Raw genomic sequence first — 19,846 nt, forward strand, 5'->3', positions numbered from 1 at the left:
TGAAACAAAATTTCCTTTGTCATTCTGTTTTCTCTGTCTCCTCTGGTTCTATTTCGAACGTAGGGTAGGTTCGAGAAGAACTCGGCGTTATTCACCACGCGATGAAAAAATATTGACTTATACTTCCGCAGAGTGAATATATTTCAAGCGAAATTCCCTCGCAAGGTTTGAAAATTCCAATTTTATATGCCTCTGTTGGACAGATGTAAATTTCGTATTGACACGTGATTTTATTCCGTTTTCGGCGGCGGCTTGCAATAAATTTTCTTATCCTGCGCTAAACGATTGCCGAATTTTTTAATTCACCAAGTCTTGACTCAAGCTACGGATTTTAAACGCCGAATAAAACTCCTCGAGCTTTTCGAGTTCACGCATTCAGCGCGTTTAACTGTCACCCTTTTATCCGTCGTGTTACAACGTCTGCTCTTTTCTTGCTTCGACAGCACGTGTCAGCGGGATCCATCCATTCCTCCGTATTTCACTTCCGCAGTACGAATAAAATGGAATCGAAAATTCACACGGTTTTTTTTTCGCACCGCCTTTTCTCCACCCTTCTAAACGCCGAGGGATGTTCTGTCAATTTGCAGTGATGAAAAAGAGGATAAATCATACGCACTCAAATCACCGTTAAACTTTTGCAGTGAAGCACGTTTTTCTTGCCGGCGTTAATTAGCGTCAACTCATGCGTCATATTCTAATATTCGGAATTCGGTTTTAATGGTCGATCTGCCAAAAGACGGCAGGTAAGATTCTTGGGGAGATAGTAGATTTTTTCTAAAGTCACGAAGCTAAGGAACGACAAGATTGATTCGCACGACAGAACAACTTGTCGGTCGCTTTTTTTTTTTTATTTAACCATCCATGCAGGTACGAAACAGACGGAATAAATGCACTTGCGCTACATTTATATACTAATATTCTTGCACCTAAGTATACGAAATATATAGAAATACCGTTACATGTGCATAAAATAATCTGAAAAGTCAATAATTCTTCAAGTAGTATCTATTTTCTTTGCCCATTGATCTGAAGTATGGAAATAACGACTACGCGACTTTTTTAATCCGTTATATGGGTGCAATTTGACTGGTCGCATAAATATACGCGAAGCTAAAAAACATAAACTAGACCGTGTAATTACTCGCGTTTAGAGGTTCCACATACCGAGTTGATAGTTGGGTATACTTGACTTGACGGTATCAATTAATTAAGTGCGCGGTAATTAGGTCTGCGGGGTCCCTAAACTGACAAATAGCCGAAAGCAATTAGAGGTAACGTGAGTCTCGGCTGGGTTTCAGCTCGGAGCAAAAGTTGTACAGTGAGTCGGTCGGTGCCGTGCACCAGATTATCTCTAAATTAGCTTAATTAGTGAAAGACTGTCATTTTGACCTGCAGGGAGCTGATTCGCGGGAAGCAGCTTTCGGGCGGACATTAAATAATGTGGCAAAATATCGAGATCCGCGTCGCTGCGATAAAGTGATAGAATTTATTTTTCCTTCGCGACGAGGAGACGGTTCGTTTCTTTAACTTCTGTGTCTCATCAGGCTTAATGCTGATAATTACATTACGACTTATAATAGAAACAAAAGACCCTCTGCTGTCTCGAAAGGCTTTCCTCGATCAATGAACTGCCTGCAAAGGGGCGTAAATTTTTATCTCCCGACGTGGAAAATGAATAGATGAAAATTATTGTTGTTGCAAGGGTTGGACGAGGACAGCAGCGAAGGCGCCGGAGTAATAATCTGCTTTCCTTTTTTCTTTCAGGTCGTTTTTTCTTTGTCCTTCTTAAATTAATTATTCTTATTTTTAATTATCGGTAGGAAACTTTTAAGGCTTAATTATTTATAGAGGTTCTAACGAACGCGGGGAAAAACTGATCTAATTTATTTTATCAATCTCTTTTCGCTCGGAACCTACCGTCGATCAGCCATTTTCAAAGTAATTTCTCTTCCTCCGCTGTCGAGCTTCTCCGATCGTTTATTAGCGAATTCACGCACCGTCGAAATAATTCATTAATCACGAAGATGTTTAGATTTTTGAAGAAAAACATGAACCGCGGAGCGAATCAACGGTATCGAATCGATAACTTGTATCTATATTTGTTCGAGACAGAACTCGTTGAGAAAGTAACGCTGTACGTCTGTAATTCCTGCTCGTTTTATTTTCCCTTCGAGGAAAATTAGAAACTTTTATCCTCCCCTTTTTCGCTTCTGCGTATCGAACAACAACGCTCGTCTAAATACACTCGGTAAACTTCAATCTAAAAGGATTTCATCGCATCAGGCGTAAATTTTCATCTGTTCTTCTTCAGGTTTCGCAGAGACTAAACAATCGGTCGGTATTATATATTTGCCGGGCTAAGCCTCGTCTGATTTAACATTGAGTTCTATCACTGATCCGTTGTATGTCTTATAACATTACGTTTAATCGTCTCCTTCAACAGCCAACAACCCTTTGTGATAATGCGAAAAGCACAGGTATTTCAATGCGGGTAAAATCAATACAGATTCAAAATGGTGGTGCCATATACAGTATCTATGAATTTCCCCGATTACGAACTTCCCCTTTAACCGCCGTGTTCATTTCGATTTGCATAATTAGGGAGTTTGAATCTCGGAGTGGATCAGGTATAACTTGATATCCTTTCAGCGGACAAATATTTATCATTATAAAATAAATTTTCTCTCTGTTTCTCTCTTGAGTAAAGCTCAATTTCGCGTTTATCTCTACGTTGAATAAATCGCAACCGAATAAACAACTTGTAGAGCTTCGTTGAAGAAAAATCACGCTTTACACGAGGTAAACTTCACTCTGAAACAATTTCCACAATTCCTGATACGATCAGGTCGCAGTATTCCGTCCGCCTTCAGCGTAAGCTGCCTTTATTTTTATCCTCACGATATTAAAATACTTACTTTCTAAAAATAATCAAGCGTAATATGCCTCGCAAAAAATCGGTCGTGACCAGATTTACGTTGATTATTTTATTGAATCGAGAGGAATCTCTTTAAAAAAAAATACTTGCCCACAGAACACATGGGAATTCGGCCTCCTTCACCCGAAATGATCACGAGCTGCTTACGCACGTTCCTAACAATGCGTCTGACCGAACGCCTATTCCCACTACTTACGAATCACTGCCAACGAGATTCGACCGACGACCGGGCGATTCTCTCGTTTGGGTTCGAATAACCGTTTCATCCGTCTTCTTGATTGGGCAATGAAATCCCAGAAGCGTTCACTCCTTGATTCGTAATTATATGTAACAAGGAAGGCCGAGTATTTCTAGAATTCTCAGCGCCGGTAGGTAGGTGGAATAAATTATTTTTCCGAATCAATTGTATTTGAAAAATATCGGGTATATAATTAACACCAGCATGAACTTTATTAGGTCGTATATCACGCATTGATTATTACGTTTTTTTTTTTTTTTTTTGTGGTACAAAAATTGTGCATTACAATTTCAACGGATCAAGAATTTCGGCAACAAGCTTTCGACGAAAAAGCGAAGCATCAAAATCCTCAGTTCCAAACGTTGAATTTTTCTTCGTTTTCCATTCGATGATTCGGAATCTCGTTCATGACTTGGTATTTACTGTGTTCGCGCCAAGTTGAACCAGGCGTTTAAAAGTTGGAGCAATCTTATCATCGACAAGCTAATTCTGAGTCGGGAGAAAAGCTAATCTCAACTTATCCTACAGCCGTGAGTGTATTAAAACTGACTGCCGAACAAAGTTTTATAAGGGAACAAATGTAGTTGTACCTATAGCCTGCGGAAAAGTTTCTCTTTGTTATATATACGCGTCGCGAAGTATTTAATGTTTAAAAAAAGTAACCAGCCAGCTGCTGCACGAGCAGTGTGAAAATTTGTTGGAAACTTTGCGAGGTGAAGAATAAAAACTGGACAATAGAAATTGTAGAGTAAAAAGAACTTATAAAAATGGATACAACTTTGCGCACACCTGAATATAAAATAATTCTCCCAACTTGGGTATAGTTGTTGAATCACAGAGGTATATATCGGCTGATTTCCCCGCTGCTTAGGTAAACGACGATATAGCATGCAGACGCGGTTCTCTGCACTTTGATTATATCTAGATTTCCCGCCGGGAAAAAAAAGGCTCGTCCCATTCGTCGCCGGCTGCATATCCACTACACTACACAGCAGACCAGACGCGGCCACAAACTGAAAATCCCAGACCTGCTGCAGGTGCATCGATCGATTCCACCCCCTCGACCCAAAACAATCCAAGCCGTCTGTGCAGCCACATTAAAAAAACATTCATTACCATCAGACGATGGAACATCCACTCGCCCCGCCTCCCTGCTGCTGTTGTTCGGAAGAGAAATGGGGAAAAAAATATATGCGAAAAAACAACGAATGAGAAAAAGAGAGAGGGAGAAATCTAAGGATAGCTTGCAGACTATTTATACCTATATGTATGTATATATATATATATAAAATATATATATATATATATAATACATCTGTGTGCGTGTGTATATGGAGTTGCTTCGAGCCACGTTGATACTGCGTAGATATAGCTATTCACCGTTTCTTGCTCTCCCTGGTCTGACTGGCCCCATGCCAAAGTGGGAATTGCTGTTTGCGCCGAACAAACTACCTCCGGCTAACCTGCCCCCTGCAGGGATGTGCCATGATCTATTGTCGTGTGGTTTTTGCATTTTTCTTATTTTTACATTCTTATTTTCAATTTTTACCCCACGCCGAAATATATGAAGAAGTACTTACGACCTGAAGGTTCGTGCTCTCCCTTCAATTTTCACGCGAATGGGTGATACGGTGGTTGAAGAAGTTATGGAAATTTATGTGTACTGTACGTAATTGGAATTTAATAAATTTCGGACGGGTTCCATTTGACTCCAAAATGATGACGTTTTAGGTTTAGCTGCTGATGGTAGTTTTCAAAGACAGTTAAAGACGAATAAGATCCATATTTTGAATTGATTACATAATAGGAATATTGTTTCCGTCGTGTTCATCGACATTTTCTTGTTTCTTTTTTTTCCTGACTGATGATTCAGAATGTGATTCAGATCTCATATATCATTATAAGTATAAACGTAAGAGATCGAAAATCAGAAGAATATCACAATTGATATCTTTCGCGTTAAAGCTCGCAGAGAAACGAGTTCAGCAACATACGGATACAAAGAAAAGAAAAATCGTAAAAAACGGGCATGACCAGACAAGGACATAAAGAACCTGAGCCTGATTTTGTCCGTCGATCTGTTCGACACGAAGCTAATATGGCCGGGATTCTGCTTCCTACTAACCCAACGCTTGTTGTAAGCACATGCAGAGATAAAACAAACGCTGCGCTCGCGATCTCGCAGAGAGTCGTGAAAAACGACAGACAAAAGCTCTGCGAGCGTGCTGGAAAATACATAAACAAGGCATTGCGGGCTATTGTGAATTACAACCCAGGTACACAGGTCAGGGCTTAAGGGTAGTTTACGTTGATGCTTGTTTCTTTTTTTTTCTACGTATGCAGGACTCGATGCGACGGCCGCCGATACGATAGTCCGTGCACGGCACTAGCTTATCCGAATTTAAATTTAAAATTTTCCCCCGAAACGTATGTACTTCGGTTTTTATACTCCGTTAGACAAGCTCGCCGCCATCTGCCACCCTGCTTACTTTCTAGCCGATTAACTTCGTATTATACTTTCACCTCGGGGGAAATTTTACTCGTGACGGACGTTGACTTTATTATACACCCGTGGCGCGTTGAAACTCGGAACGTTGACGCTGATCGACGTCGCCTTTCAACCGGGAATCGCTTCGATGATCATCCAGCATTTTCTGCAAAGTCTGTACGACCGGTGGAACAGATTTAATTCAGGATCAAAGAATCCACTTTGTCAAATCGCAACGGTAATTCTTACGGTCGAATCACACCAAAAATTTGTTCACTTCAAGGGGGTTGTTTCGACGAATGAATACTGATCGACGAATCAAGGAGACTGCGGCAAATAATTAGTATCATTAAATTCGGACCCGAGAATTAACATTTCATTCCAACAGCTTGAAAGTCAAGAAATTCAACAACTATGCGTCCGTTAAAAAATGTTCTTCGTTTTCTGATCGATAACGGATAAGTTTCAACGAACCATACTAAGTACCCAAAGTGTTAATTTTACAGTAAATTCAACCATCTGTTTATATTTCTCTAATTGTACATATTGTATACCTAGTGAAAGATGAAGAGAGCGAAGCTAGGTGTGTCTCAAAATGAACTACCGGTTCACCAAACGAACTGAGGCAATTAATTTCCGCGAAGGAAAGAGCAATTTAATACCTACGCTTTTGTCCCACGTAAAGCCCCTTCGTTGTACTTGCGTTGAAAAGTCGGCCAGCGGTCAAGAGGAGGACATTTCGGACGGTTGAGATCCCTCAGGCAGATTACGGGCGGCAATTAACCCTGTAGGTACAACTTTTTCGCTCAGAAGCGTGTTTTACTGTCAAAAGTCGAAGAAGAAAAATCACCCGTTTGATGAGAAATAGTGTTAAAATTTTTACAGAGAAATTCGATGATCTTTTCCGCTCGCCAATTAACGTCCGATAAAATTTGAGCCGTAATGCGAATTACAGGCGGCGGAGTTGCTACAGGAATTAATTTTCAGCGTCAAGCGGACATTCGTCGAAAATAAGGCGACCTGGCAGCTTTGAAAATGGCCATCTGTACCCCGCCTATCGCTTCATGTGTGGCCTGTGCCTCCGGACGCTTTCGTAACCCCTATAAAAGCCATTTCCTTCCAAAGTACCGGAAGGGAAGGACGAAAAAGGGGAAACCGCGGAGAGAAGGCGGTCGTCGCGTTTATGAAGTGGGCGAGGCCCGGGAGATTGAGACGGTTGCACTTTGCGCGGTAATATCAACCCTGGAAAAAAGACTGATAACACTTCTTCTCTTTCGATGGCGTGCCATTAAGCCGCCAAAACCGAAAGACGGTTCGCATTATTACCCTGGACGTCGGAATGGAGTCGAAAAATTTAAGAGTCTGGTTGAGAGAATCCGGCATAAAGGAGTGAGATTTTTCGGAAAATCGAATTCGGTTAAGGACCAATCGAGCTGGTCACGTGACGGGAAAATTTGCCGCACTTTTTTCTTCCATTCAGAGGAGACTACTAATTGGCGAACGTTTTGCCGGATAGTGTCTCGGCTGGAACTCAATTTCAGCTTATTAATTTTCATCGTGTGTGTAATAAGTACCCGGTCCGCCTTTGTTATACGAAAAAGAAAAAAAAAAAAAAGAAAAAAAGACACACTTTATCGTGAAAACGAGGACAAAGCGCTTGTCTCCTTGTCGAGTTTCCTGAATACGTTTTATACTCGAAGCGAGGTACGGCTTCCGCCAGCCAAGTGCACGGGATTAGATAACATAAGAGGTGCTTATAAAAAATATAGGGCAATCAATCGGATCACGTGGAAGGATCTGCAGACTGACTCGCGGTGCAAGGGGCATTATATACGGCGAAACAACCGATAGCAAGACATCCTTGAAACCAAGGGAGCTTCGATCATAGCTGGAAGGATGCTGCGAGGTTCCGAAAAACGCGGCGGGTATCGAGAAGCTCTCGGATCCTCTTAACTGACGAGGAATTTATCCTCGAAAAGAGCTTGCGAACGATTCTTGATGTATGGGCTCGAAGCGTATCGAGAGGCACAGCATTACCTGTCCATCCATCGGATCGCGCGGCACAAAATCGTTCGACTTGTTCGGAGCAGCGAGATGTTAGCCCGGGGTAGTCGAGTCTATCTCCGATCATTTCGATCGCCGTGTCTCAAGATCAGAGACTAAGAGATTACGAGGTCTCGACGGGAGGCGAGGCGAGGAATCGAAGACGGAGGATGGCTGGAAGGAGAGTCGGGAGAAAGAGATGAACCGCGGGCGGAAATAGATGGAGCGGAAGTGAGGAAAAGGCGAGTAACGACAGACCGACACGTGGCGGGGATCCGGGAGATACTTCCGATGCTTTCATGCGGGAACCGGATGTTGCGGGGAGCAAAGTCCACGACGCGAATGGGCTCTCGACGAATTGGAGCAGCAACGGATGATGGCTTCCACTTCCCGCTTTTCCACTTTACACTTCTCAGCTCACGGTGAACAATGAAGCCGCGGGCTGCAGCCTGCCGGAAGGCGAGAGCTTGCGAAATAGATAAGACTACGGCAGCGGAAATAATCGAAATCCGGTTAACGGTTAAGCGTCGACACTCTCGCCGCTTCGCGATTCCTTCGTAAGTGTAATCCGCGGATCGAAAGAGACGAACCTCTCCGCTCTGGTCTCGCCTTGGGTTTTTATCGTCAAAAAAATGGCCGAATTTCTGCTGGAACGAAGTTCTGCTTCATTTTTCTGACGTCCAAACTCTCGGACGCGAGTTGAGTTTCGAAACTTGGGCTATTTCGACGGGGACTTTTATCCATCGGGAACTTTGTTTACCCGGCGATATCTAAGCTCCGAAGAGACAGATACCGCTTACCCTCGTTCCGGAGAATTACGAAGGTCACCGTGTAGTTTACCCTGCGGTATATCCAAGAATCGTTCGAATATCGGGTCGGGATTGAGGAAATTTAGGAAAATTCAGATGGCCGTGAATCGATTAAAATAATCACGTATGGTACCTTTAATTGCTGCGTTCTTTCTTATCCGAGTCCCGCGAGCAAATTTCATTGCCTGAAAGTTGACAATCAAAGATCAGGGCGCAGAGTATGGAGTTGATCGAATTACGATCACGAGTATATATTGCGTATTCAAACAGCGGCGCGGAAACCGCGGACCGGATTTGGCAGCCAGCCTCAGCAGCGTAGAAATTTATTCAGGACAGGAAGAGTAAATATAGTGAGTATAGTAGATTTGATCCGGTTCCCAGCTCTTAATAACGATTCATGTCTTCCACGAGTGGATCACGAGTTACCAGAATCATGGACTCGGATATCTAAGCTGAACAGTTTCCAAAATTAACAGTAATAATTTATCTCCGAGCACTGCCTAACGGGGATGAATTAAATGTTGACTACGCGCCGGCACTGCTTATAAACTTCCCTTCGCGAATTTTACCAGCAGCAGCTCCGATCGTATAACTGTACGCAGTTAAACGGGCAGAAGTTTGCCGGAATCAACGACGGTGGGCATTAAAGTAAATTAATCATTTAACCGGATACCGTGCCAAATGAAGTAGGTGCAACGATGTAACGCGATTTCGCACGGTTATAATTTGGCGATACGGATTTCAGCCACTCGGTATCTGCAGCTTTTGAGAACGCGAAAACGACGGAGGGCTGCGAATTTGCGAGACAGCCTGCCGGGGCTGTAAATATTAATTACTCGTTAAGAGTGAATACCCCGACGGCTTTTGACTTCTCGTTAAACGTCCAAACTACTTACATCTGTGCGCCTAATTACTTCGCCCTTTTCGCACCTACTGAAACGGTTGTGAGGCAATAGTGACGCAGTTGGTGCGAGGCGGTATTCAAACTCTGGCGAATTAATGACTGCTAATTTTGCAAAGCCTCGTTCGATCTCGCCTTGTCGTTTATACGTCGTGCGGGAAAATTATACCTCATTTCGTTTACGTTCGCTTGAACGAAACACGAGATGTTTTAACTATCCGTTCAAAGATTCGTCGTGATATTGTCAATTCAAATTTTAACGAAGCCAATGTAAAGATCGAGTGATGTAGGGACGGTGAAAATTGGTCTTTTGCTGCTGACCGCTGGGCATCTGCGTGTATAAAAAAACTTGATTAAAAGTCGGTAGCGGAGTAACGAATAATAAATTCAATACCTTTTCCAATCAGTTCCCAACAGCAGGGCAGGTTGACAAATCAACGCAGGAATTTGATCGCATTTATAATTGAATATAACGATTCAAATACTCGTTTTCATTTGTTTAAAATATCTTCTTTCTCCTCCATTATTTTTCAATATTTTTATTTTGCGCGATTCGATAGCAATTTCATTATGGTATATGCATATACGTATAGTCTATACGTATATGTATGTATATATCGTATAACCCGGTCGCAGGTTGGCCGTTGAATAGAAAAACAACAATTATTCCGCATGAATATCGCGCTGATTGCTTTATTTGTTCCGGTTGTGTACAACAGCATTTCAATGTTTGCTCTCCACGTGAAAACACGCCCAAACAACACGGCTGAGCTGTGTTTAAATTATAGTATCGTTATTTGTAGCCGTGCGTCGACCGCACGATGCACGGCTTTCAAAGTTATGGGGTGTACTTTCATTAACGTTGAAAAAAAATTTTTATATGTAATCCACGCGAACGGTGATTGTGTGAATATTCATGCAGGCACGAATAATCCTGCCGTCTTACAGATCATATACTACACGGGAAAACTTGACTACGAGACACGCTGGAAATTCCCATGGAAATTACTTCACGGTTAAAGTTTGACGACGATAACGATCAAGATCACGTTGAAATTAGAAAAAGTTTCAGTTCGTTATTCTCCCCTCGTTGCACGCTGCGATACTTCCCGACGCCACGAGTCGCATATTTGAACCATTTCTGCGAAAGCTCCTACATATTTATTTTCGTCCGACCCCTTTGAAAACCCGTCATTTCATGCATGTAAATCAGGCGCGAAGTAACGCGATTCGGACCCATTCGGAAGCGGGCGAACATGCATAAAATGACGCGTTTCAAAAGGGTCCGACAAAAAGTATGGTGTGCACCAAGGGCGGAAAGCGACTTGACTCGTGTGATCGTCGCCCTGAATCGCTCGAGCGGCTAGCTTCGCGCTCTTCAAAATCGCCTCCTTTCCACTCTTGATACACAATGTACTATTACTACCTGTAGATAATGAAGAGAATCGAGCTGCCGGGTAAATGGAATTTTTCAAGCTCAAAGCACTGACCGGAGGGGAAATAATTCAAAACTCCCGAGGTTAACGAAAGAAAAAAAAAAATTATCACGAGCAAAATGTAACTATGTAATATTTCGACGGGTTTCTGTTCACTCGGGACGACCAAACGTGTAGATACTGTCTGTAATGAGCGAATAAACAAAAGTTCAAAGGTCGTGTGAAATTATTCAAGAGTTGTACGCGACATCGATCGAACGTGTTCAAGTTCCAGGCAAATCTTTGCTAAAACTTTGAATGTAACGTCGAACTTTCAACGGGCATGTCTTAATATTATACAAAGCATGCGTGCGATATGCGTACAGATTGATCTAAGATGAGGCTTTTTTCGAATTCGGTACAATTCCAAGGTAAAACTCCGCGATCACTCTTCCCCTGCACCCTAGGGTTTGAAAACTCGGCAATTCGCAACGTTTCCTAGCTCAGTCCGAGCAGTTTTGAAATTCTTTTTCACCCCGGTTGACTCCGTTCAGGCAGATCGTTACGCCAGCTCAACAGCGTTTCGGCACCGTGTGAGTTACACGAGTTAATGAGAATAACGAGTTCGGAAAAGTTTCAGCCCCGAAATATAAGCAATTAATTTTTCACACTCCCCCGCAGAGTGTCAGCTAACTGTTATTAAACGTCTGGGCGTCTCAGTGCAATGTTGTAAATTCTTCCTCTACTTGCAGGTTCTCCGCATTCCGAGTTGACTGACTCTCGCGATGTTCTCCCGCCGTTGGTATGTGAATAACCATTACTTGAAGCAATTTGCAGCCTTGAATTTTCCTCGTGCTCATTCCGATGCCCGGAATCGCATTTTACTCGGAAGAAAAACCCCAACTGCTTATTCGATACGCCGATTTTGTCAATTCGGTGACGACTCAAGCCTACTGGGTGTAATTCACACACGAGGACCAATCAATCCAGCTTAGCAAGAGTAAAATCAAAATTCTCACCTGATTCATTCCCTGAATAAGTCACTGCGGTAATTACCGACACTGCGTAATGAAAGTTTCATTGAGCATTTGACGAGGCCATTTGATTTTCCGACAGAGGATTCTACGTGCGGATATATTAGCAATCCGTCTCGGATATACTTTCGCAGTGAAACAAAGCTTTTTTCCGAAACATTTTACGGGTTTTCACTTTCCAACCATCGATCTTATAGTTCGCATTACGCCTCACTTCAACTCCGTCGTCAAATATTTACCGGGAATACTGAACCCTGCATGTAACTAGACATAATTGGATCAGTAACTATAACTCCGTGATACTCATAATTATTTCATTCCTACTCCTCCATTGTACGAATGAATTTTGCCTGTCCAACCAAGACAGTGATTGGAAATTTGATTTTAATTCTATTATTATCATACAATTTGGAATAGCAGTAATAATTAGGAAATCGAAGTAATTGGTAAGAAAAAAACGAAATACCGTCAACAAAATTATGCAGGCTCTACACCGGTACAGGTTTTTTCTCCCATCGAGGAACAGAGCACAATGCCGTCTAGGAATGTTTAATTTAGTAAATTGACTCGCGTATCGGTTGCCCGAAGGTGAAAAAGGTTTTCGGCAGAGTTTCGGAACTCGGATTCTCTACGAGTTGTCGGCGCGCGGACAGCGGAGAATAGAAAAGCGTTCATTTGATCGGGCTTTCATTGAAATGCCAGCCGAGTCGGCAATCCTGCGGGATTCAGAGACTCCCGGAGGTGAGCGGGATGGATAAGTAATGGAGAAAAAAAGGAGAGAATCCCTCCCTCTACCGGTTCCAGGCGAATCTTTTGCCCCTTCAATCCGCCCTCGCAATCATCCCGACACCCGAGCGATTGTCGGATCGATCTTGAAGCGAAATTTTCAAACAGAAATCGATCGATAAAGCCGAAGTGACTTTCTCCGTTGTGAATACAGCCTAGAGCGGTTCATGGAGCAGAATTTCACGGCAGTCCGTAACTAATTCTCATACAATACGTAGCTATCTATAACTAGACCACGAGACGTCGTTCAACTTTGATAACAGGCGTCATGCCGCCCGCCTTGCTAAGATCGTAATCCAGTTTCCCCCGCATAAGTTCGAGCTAGCTTTTAGGGAATGAGGAGAACGCTATCTTCCTGAACTCATTGGACAAACCATATGCCACCTTAACCGACCAATGCGCGTTCCTACGTCTCTCCATGGCTGAAAACCGGTATTTATCCCACCAAATTCACCCATGTTATATAATTATACACTGTGATTCGCTGCTGTTTTATCTCGTTTACATAATGATATAATTAGCATAATACCGGTTATACAGTAAATTCCTATAACTCTGCTATCTCGGTGAGCTATCTTTTCATTTGGGTAAGCATAATTCAGTCTTGTTCATGGCTCCTCAAGGCGGAAAGAAACATTTCCGCAAAGTTTCTTAGCGCACAATGCATCCGGCAATCATTCGTAATTACACTTTACGATTCATTAGGTGCGACGGATGTTTCTGCAGAGACTGAGGCGGTCCTCGACAAGGCCGTTGCGTGGCTTTGGGGAAAACGAGACAAGGATGCCGGTTGGGGTAACGAGACTCAGCGAGTCCTTCTTACCCTTCGGTTGGCCAACTTGTCCCAGGAGGACGAGGTCCCGCCGCAACCATCGCTGGAGCTGCAGCTTAGCGGGAAGCAAATGGAACTGGAAATCGTTCTTCTACTATGGCGGTGAGTCTTCGTCGATTTGATCACCGCTCCGCGACTACCTCAATTACATTCATCGAGCCCCCGAGCCCCTTGTTTCCTGCGTTAATTTGCTCGACCCTGAATTTGGAATTTTGAATACCTACCGCGATGATCTCCGAGCCTCTTGAAGGAGGGTGGAATCAAAGATGAAAATGCTTTTTACTTTAATCGCAAAGTCTCAATGCAATTCGAATGTTATCACCAGGTAAAGATGGCTCGATTATGACCTTGGGAAAATCATTCCTTTTAGATTAGATCAATGGTTATATCCGACGAAAAAAAGCTTTTCGCCTTTTTCCTCGTCGAAATACACAATCCCCAAGGAAATGAAAGTCCTCCAGACTTACAAGCAATCGATTCTGTTCAGATGTCATCCTGTTACGACAATCGCGATTTTTCTTCCACTATTTCTTGAAATATATATCATTCCTAATTTTTCACGAACCCTTCGAACTTTATTTCAGTTGATAAATAGAATACAACAATATCTCAATTCAAGTTACATGTACTCTACTTACGATTTATATCGCGGAACAAAAATCTAGCATGTGTTAAATAAAAATTTTGTTTATGTGTTGATATAAATACCAAAATGTTTTACTTTTACTTCGGTGATACATATATGCAATGCAACTTTGCAGATATTTTTTACCGGCGAAAATCACGATTGCCTTAAGATATTGCACGTCAGTTTGTTTTGCGAAACGAGAAAACTAAGCGAATATATATATATATAATACACGTATACCTGCAGACACGGTCGTTTGTCGACGGCTTGAAGAGAGAAGTATCGAAGTTCACCGGCAACTTTCTTGGCTCTCATACATGGGCCAAACGGAAAGTAGTTGACGCGTAAACCAAAACTCGACATACCTACACATTATTGTGTGTGTGCATACACATACATACATGTATGCGTATATAAATGTATACGCGTTCATATTGCTACTGCCAAAGTTAAATTGTCTTCAATACGTCTAGTCCAAGGGGCGTTGCCGACTTTATCACTGCTCTGACTGTAGAATACAGAGTCCCGAGATTCTGCATGTCTCGAATCTCAATGAAGGGAAAAAGCATTTCTATACGTCTTATATCTGGACACACGTGTTCATCGCGGTCGTGTTTAATATTCAGATCAGTTTGTATACACTTCTTGCAACATCATTTACCTGCTGCGGCATAAGCATGAAAGTCACCGAAGAGACGTTCTCTTTTTCAAGTTAAAAATTTTCAAAAAATCGTCGCATTTTCGTTGAGCGCGCAGTATTCAGCTCTGACAAGTTACTGAAAAAGAAACGCGAAATTTCAACGCTAATCGACATTCGCCGAAAAAAAGAAATCGTTTGCTTTTAACATTGTTAAAATACTTTCAAAAAAGCGTCTAGACAGTCAATTCTTTACCGTAAGTCATCGTGAAACCGATGCCGTGCCGGGGCTTTTTCGGGATGGAAAGATCAGATCCTGTAGGATATACGATAGCCTTCGATATACGATCCACGCCCGCGGATCCTCTTTTAGCATCGCTCGTCCCATTCCATGATCCACATCGTATGCCGGTAGGTATAAGAATAAATAATTCTTGCGATATCCAATCGCGAAAGAAATGCTCACTATTACAGTACGCAGGACAGGTGGTCCATCCTTTCGTATAGTTTACAACATCGCTATTTCCTATTTCTTTTAGAATTTGGTAAAGTCTCAGGGGACCCGCGGATCTCTCTAAATTTTCGATTCTCCGCCGGGCATTCGTGGTTGGAGTACTTCATACGGGGGAATGTTTGGAATTCGGTCAGGGAACTCTGAAAATGGAAATTCATCAACGAATTTTAACGAATTTTAGTGTCGCTGTAGTCCTTTGTACAAATTCCGCGATCTCTGTTCGGCCATGTTTATTTCACAAGTGGCAATTCTGCTTCGATGTTTAACGATCTCATTTTTCGTGCTTCTTGTAAAGAGAATACGATCTAACGATCTAACAAACATGCTCAAATCACTCACATTTTATTCCCAGCGGTGTAAACTTTCTTTTTATTGGTGAACTTTAGACAGTGAACTATAGGCAAATTGTTCCAGAGATACTGTGTTGTGAGTTTTTTAATTCCAACAGTATTTCGTTTACAACGAGGACGAATGGAAAGTACGAATACGGTTTAATTGCAAAATCGCAATTTCACGGGTGACGGAGAAAGTGATGAGCTCCACGGACGTTCGAAATTTCGGAGGACAGTGATTCGACTATTCCAAACACTTCCCAAGTGTTTAATTACGATTCATTATCACTGCGTTAATTTGGTACGAGAGGGGGAGAAACAGCTATATTTTCATAAAAATATATTCTGTAATAAGTTGGAGCACAAATATAGCACATGAACCTATCTAAGATAAAGTAATTTTCGAATGAACCGGGTATTGAAAAAAAGACGATGTGGTTTAGTTAGAGTAGCGTATTGACTGTTGCACGTCGCTTTGAAAGGATCTAACCTACTTTATTGCAAAATTATTCGATTTTCAGAACCATTCAAAGCTGAAAATTTGTTGTTCATGAGCAATAAGTGAAGTGGAGAACAATTTGTGAATAGATCTTAATAAGTCTGATAGAAAGTAAAAAACGAACTCGACATATAGGTTGTACAAGGTATATAAAACCGTTTACCGAAGTAATCCGTTGTATCGAGGCGAGGGCAAAACCGATGGAACTCGGATTGAGTGTAAATCTGGTAAACGGTTGCCCGAATGTGAATAGCGGGTCGATTTCTCGCAGCGACACGTTCGCCGGTAAAACTAGACACGAACAACCGGATCAATACCGGAACCGGAACTTGAATAATTCAAGAGTTTATCTCGTTTCAGACACCACGAGATACCGTATGCTCCGATGCGTCTGGCTCAGTACACCCTGGCGTTGAACGCCCTCTGCATGGACCCGAGACAGTTTCACGGTCACGACCTGATCGGCACGCTGCAGCACCACGAACCCCAACTCGACTTCGAATTCGCTTTCTCAACCCTGGCCGCTTGCAGCGCACAAGCTCACGTAAGGAAGCGACAAATCCGAAGACTCCTCGACATAGCCAACGCCGCGCAGGATCACAACATCGGTAAGCAGCCTTTAACATTCGTGCAGAATTATCTCTCCTCTTTGGCTCTTAGTTTACGTGACCTTAACCCAAGGCCATGTAAGAAGAACGACGAGTTGTAGACACGATACCACGTACACCCCTGACTAATACTATCCGATCCCTCATCAGACACGGTGGCAATGGTGATCCTCGCGCTGCGTTGCATAGTCCAGGATCATCGACACCGGAATCTTCACCACTTCGTGAGAAAGCCATCGCTGGGTCTCGCCCATCAGCAGCAACACGACGGGAGCTTCGGTAACCTGCACACGACCGCTTTGGTCATGCAGGCACTCGAGGAAGCGGAAAACGAGCCGGCTGAGAATTGGAATCGGTCGGCTGCCGTCACTTGGCTAGCAGCTCGACAACGATCCGACGGCAGCTTCGATAAAGACGTTAAAACGACCGCCGAGGCAATTTTGGGACTTTCGGCCAAGGGTCTGGCCAACATTCGGGCTCTCGATTGCGGCCAAGGCGTCGCCGATGTCCTCCCACCTCGGCTGACCAATCCAAACGGTACGTCGACGGTCGTATTAAAGGTCGCCTGAGGTGGCGGAAGTCCTTTCGGAACGAACACCGCGGGTGTTCGAGTTCACGGGTTCGTTGCACGCATCCCGAAAATTGCGGTTCCCATATCATGGCCGATTTAACGCGGCGCGTGCAATACCATGAAGTTGGCGAATAGCTGTGTAGAAGCAATTCTCACAGGTACAAACTTGACGACCCACTAACGACTGACGCTAAGGGAGCAGCGGTCGTCAGCTATTAACGCCTGTGGTTGAGCGACCTTCGGCTTCCGCTGAATGGGACGCCGGAGATTTTGAAACTTCAAAACTCCTCGGCTGATAAAATGCTTTTACGTGGCGCGAAAGGTTGACAATGAGCTTGTCCAATGTCGCGGTCTTGCCAAGCGTTGATTTTCACTCCAATGCGCGGTGGAATAGAATTAGGATACTTTTCAACCTTTTGTGAAGAAAAAGAAATTTCGTCGTAAAGCAGATATGCATGCTTCCTTTCGTTTGATTCAAACCTGTAATTTTTTACTTTGCTTCCAGCATCTTAAATGGAAATAGACGATTAGGGTAACACCGAAGCTTCGAAATGAACGAGGAAAAAAACCCGAAGCGTATACCTCAGGGATTTTCTTCACTTTATGATACGTTGTAGTACGCATCAGAGGCATTAGGCACGTACCTTTTTTACGACCTGATTCAGCCGTTCAAGCGGGTCAATATGACTGCTGAAATATACGCTTAAAGAATAAGGAATTCATCAACTAACCGTAAAATCATTGCTCGTATTGTCCTCCAGCTGTTCATAGTGACAACGTCCAGTTGGTTTCGTAAAAACATATGTTACGTCATTACCGAGAAATCTTCAATTATATGTGTTTGGTGTTAAATTTCAGGGGTGGTTTTAATCCGCGATCGTTGAAATCGGTACGCGATACAAAAAATAACGTGTCTAAAGTTCTTTGATGCATTATATAAAAAATCATAGACGAAAGAAAACCTCGACGAGTACTTTCCTTGTAACAATTGAAATTCGATTGTAAAAACAGGCTCCTGCAGCCGACCCACGAAAATGTGAGTATTGTCACCTTGATTATGGAAACGGGGTATTTCAGAGATCGCGTTGGCGGACAATCACAGCGAGGTGATCCTCCTCTCGCCTACCGGATCCAACGTGACCAATCCAACGGAACCCGCCGGCACCCAGGCTCCCACCATGGTTAACATCAGCTACACTCTCTGGGTTGGAAGCAACGTGAACGAGACGTACAACCTGACGATAACAGCCCCGAGGAACGAAACTTTCTACGAGGTGATGATCACCGCCGCTGAAATGTCGCCCCACTTCCAGTTTGCGGCCTCCGAATGGCCGAACGGTCATTATGTTCATACGCTGGCCGGATACAAGGAGGAGCCGATGTCGTATCATTATTGGCTGCTGTACAGACTGCCGACGCCACCGGAAGCTGGGTCTCCACCCGGAAATCAGCTGGTCGCACCAGGAGGTACCGGTATTTTTAATTTTCTAACGACTCGAGTTTCGCGATATTTATAAGCACGTTAAAGTTACCATCGTCGACGTCATTTCGCAGGTGTCGACGACCTGCAGATCAGCGAGGGCGACCATTACCTCTTCTGGTACAAAAAACTGTAAGAAAGTGCGAATGCGGAATCGGAAAGTTGAGGGGAAACAGGCAGATTCCGACGGAGGGACGAGAAACACCGAATTCAGGACTAAAAAAAAAAGTAACTCAATGCGAAAACGGGATACTCGATGCATCCTGACAATTAGTTACGATTTAACAACTGAATAACTTGTAATATTATTCATCAGAGGAACAATTAATCATTGTCGAGATGGCGAATCAATCAACGATCCAACTCAAAACGACGCGTGATTTTGTGACGTTATTTTGTCGCGCGTTGCGTTTCGCACGTTTTATGCTCTGCATCGACACGCGGTAACGTCAAGTTTTATATGATGAAACTGCAATGCACAACCATATTGTACTTATTATTATTATAATAACATTTAACGAAACAACCGATATATCATAGTATTAGTATTCGTAATGGTACCATTTACATTTACGTGTATACATGAATATGTAGGTATATATATACACACACACACACACATATATATATATATACATATATACATGATTGATCGGGTTGGCTTTTTCCACCTATGGAGTCGTATATTGTGTTTTTGGGATTCTTATGAGATATACAATTTTGAGTAACGATTGTAATTTATTCAATAAAGACGTGGTTATCGCATACTTTGGTTCCCTCAGAAAACGGCGCCGGGAAAATGAAGAAGTAGATGAAAAAGAACTACGTCGATGGTTAAGGTTCGTTTTACTTTGTTAGTTGAAACATGATAAAAAGGTAAAAAACTGAAATTGTACCCTTGATTGTTTCGAATATTTTTCTATTTACGATTCACTGGAGAAAGAAATGACGTATATGTTATCGCGTAAGTTTAATAACAGAAGACAAGCATTGTAATCATTAACAATCATAATATGTATATGCGACCAATTAGATGTATCGTTGTAGCATCCCACACATATTGTATATCGTAAGATCCGTACGGAAGAACCTACGC

General features: G+C 42.8%; 1 protein-coding gene across 3 annotated transcripts in view; it reads left to right on the plus strand.

Moving 5' to 3' along the window:
* LOC124178502 (uncharacterized protein CG3556) overlaps positions 1-19,517 on the plus strand; it is a 48,277-nt gene extending 28,760 nt beyond the window's left edge. For 2 of the 3 annotated variants that reach the window (XM_046561911.1, XM_046561910.1), the window contains exons 3-7: positions 13,355-13,583; positions 16,452-16,699; positions 16,850-17,236; positions 18,348-18,737; positions 18,825-19,517. In XM_046561911.1, the coding sequence (XP_046417867.1) occupies positions 13,355-13,583; positions 16,452-16,699; positions 16,850-17,236; positions 18,348-18,737; positions 18,825-18,886 (1,316 nt within the window). In that variant the 3' untranslated portion in view covers positions 18,887-19,517. The remainder of the gene's footprint in view (positions 1-13,354; positions 13,584-16,451; positions 16,700-16,849; positions 17,237-18,347; positions 18,738-18,824) is intronic. The other variant, XM_046561913.1, reaches the window with a different exon arrangement.
* The last annotated feature ends 329 nt before the right edge of the window (positions 19,518-19,846 follow it).

The sequence above is a fragment of the Neodiprion fabricii genome, chromosome 3, assembly GCF_021155785.1.
Source record: "Neodiprion fabricii isolate iyNeoFabr1 chromosome 3, iyNeoFabr1.1, whole genome shotgun sequence".
Taxonomy (NCBI): domain Eukaryota; kingdom Metazoa; phylum Arthropoda; class Insecta; order Hymenoptera; family Diprionidae; genus Neodiprion; species Neodiprion fabricii.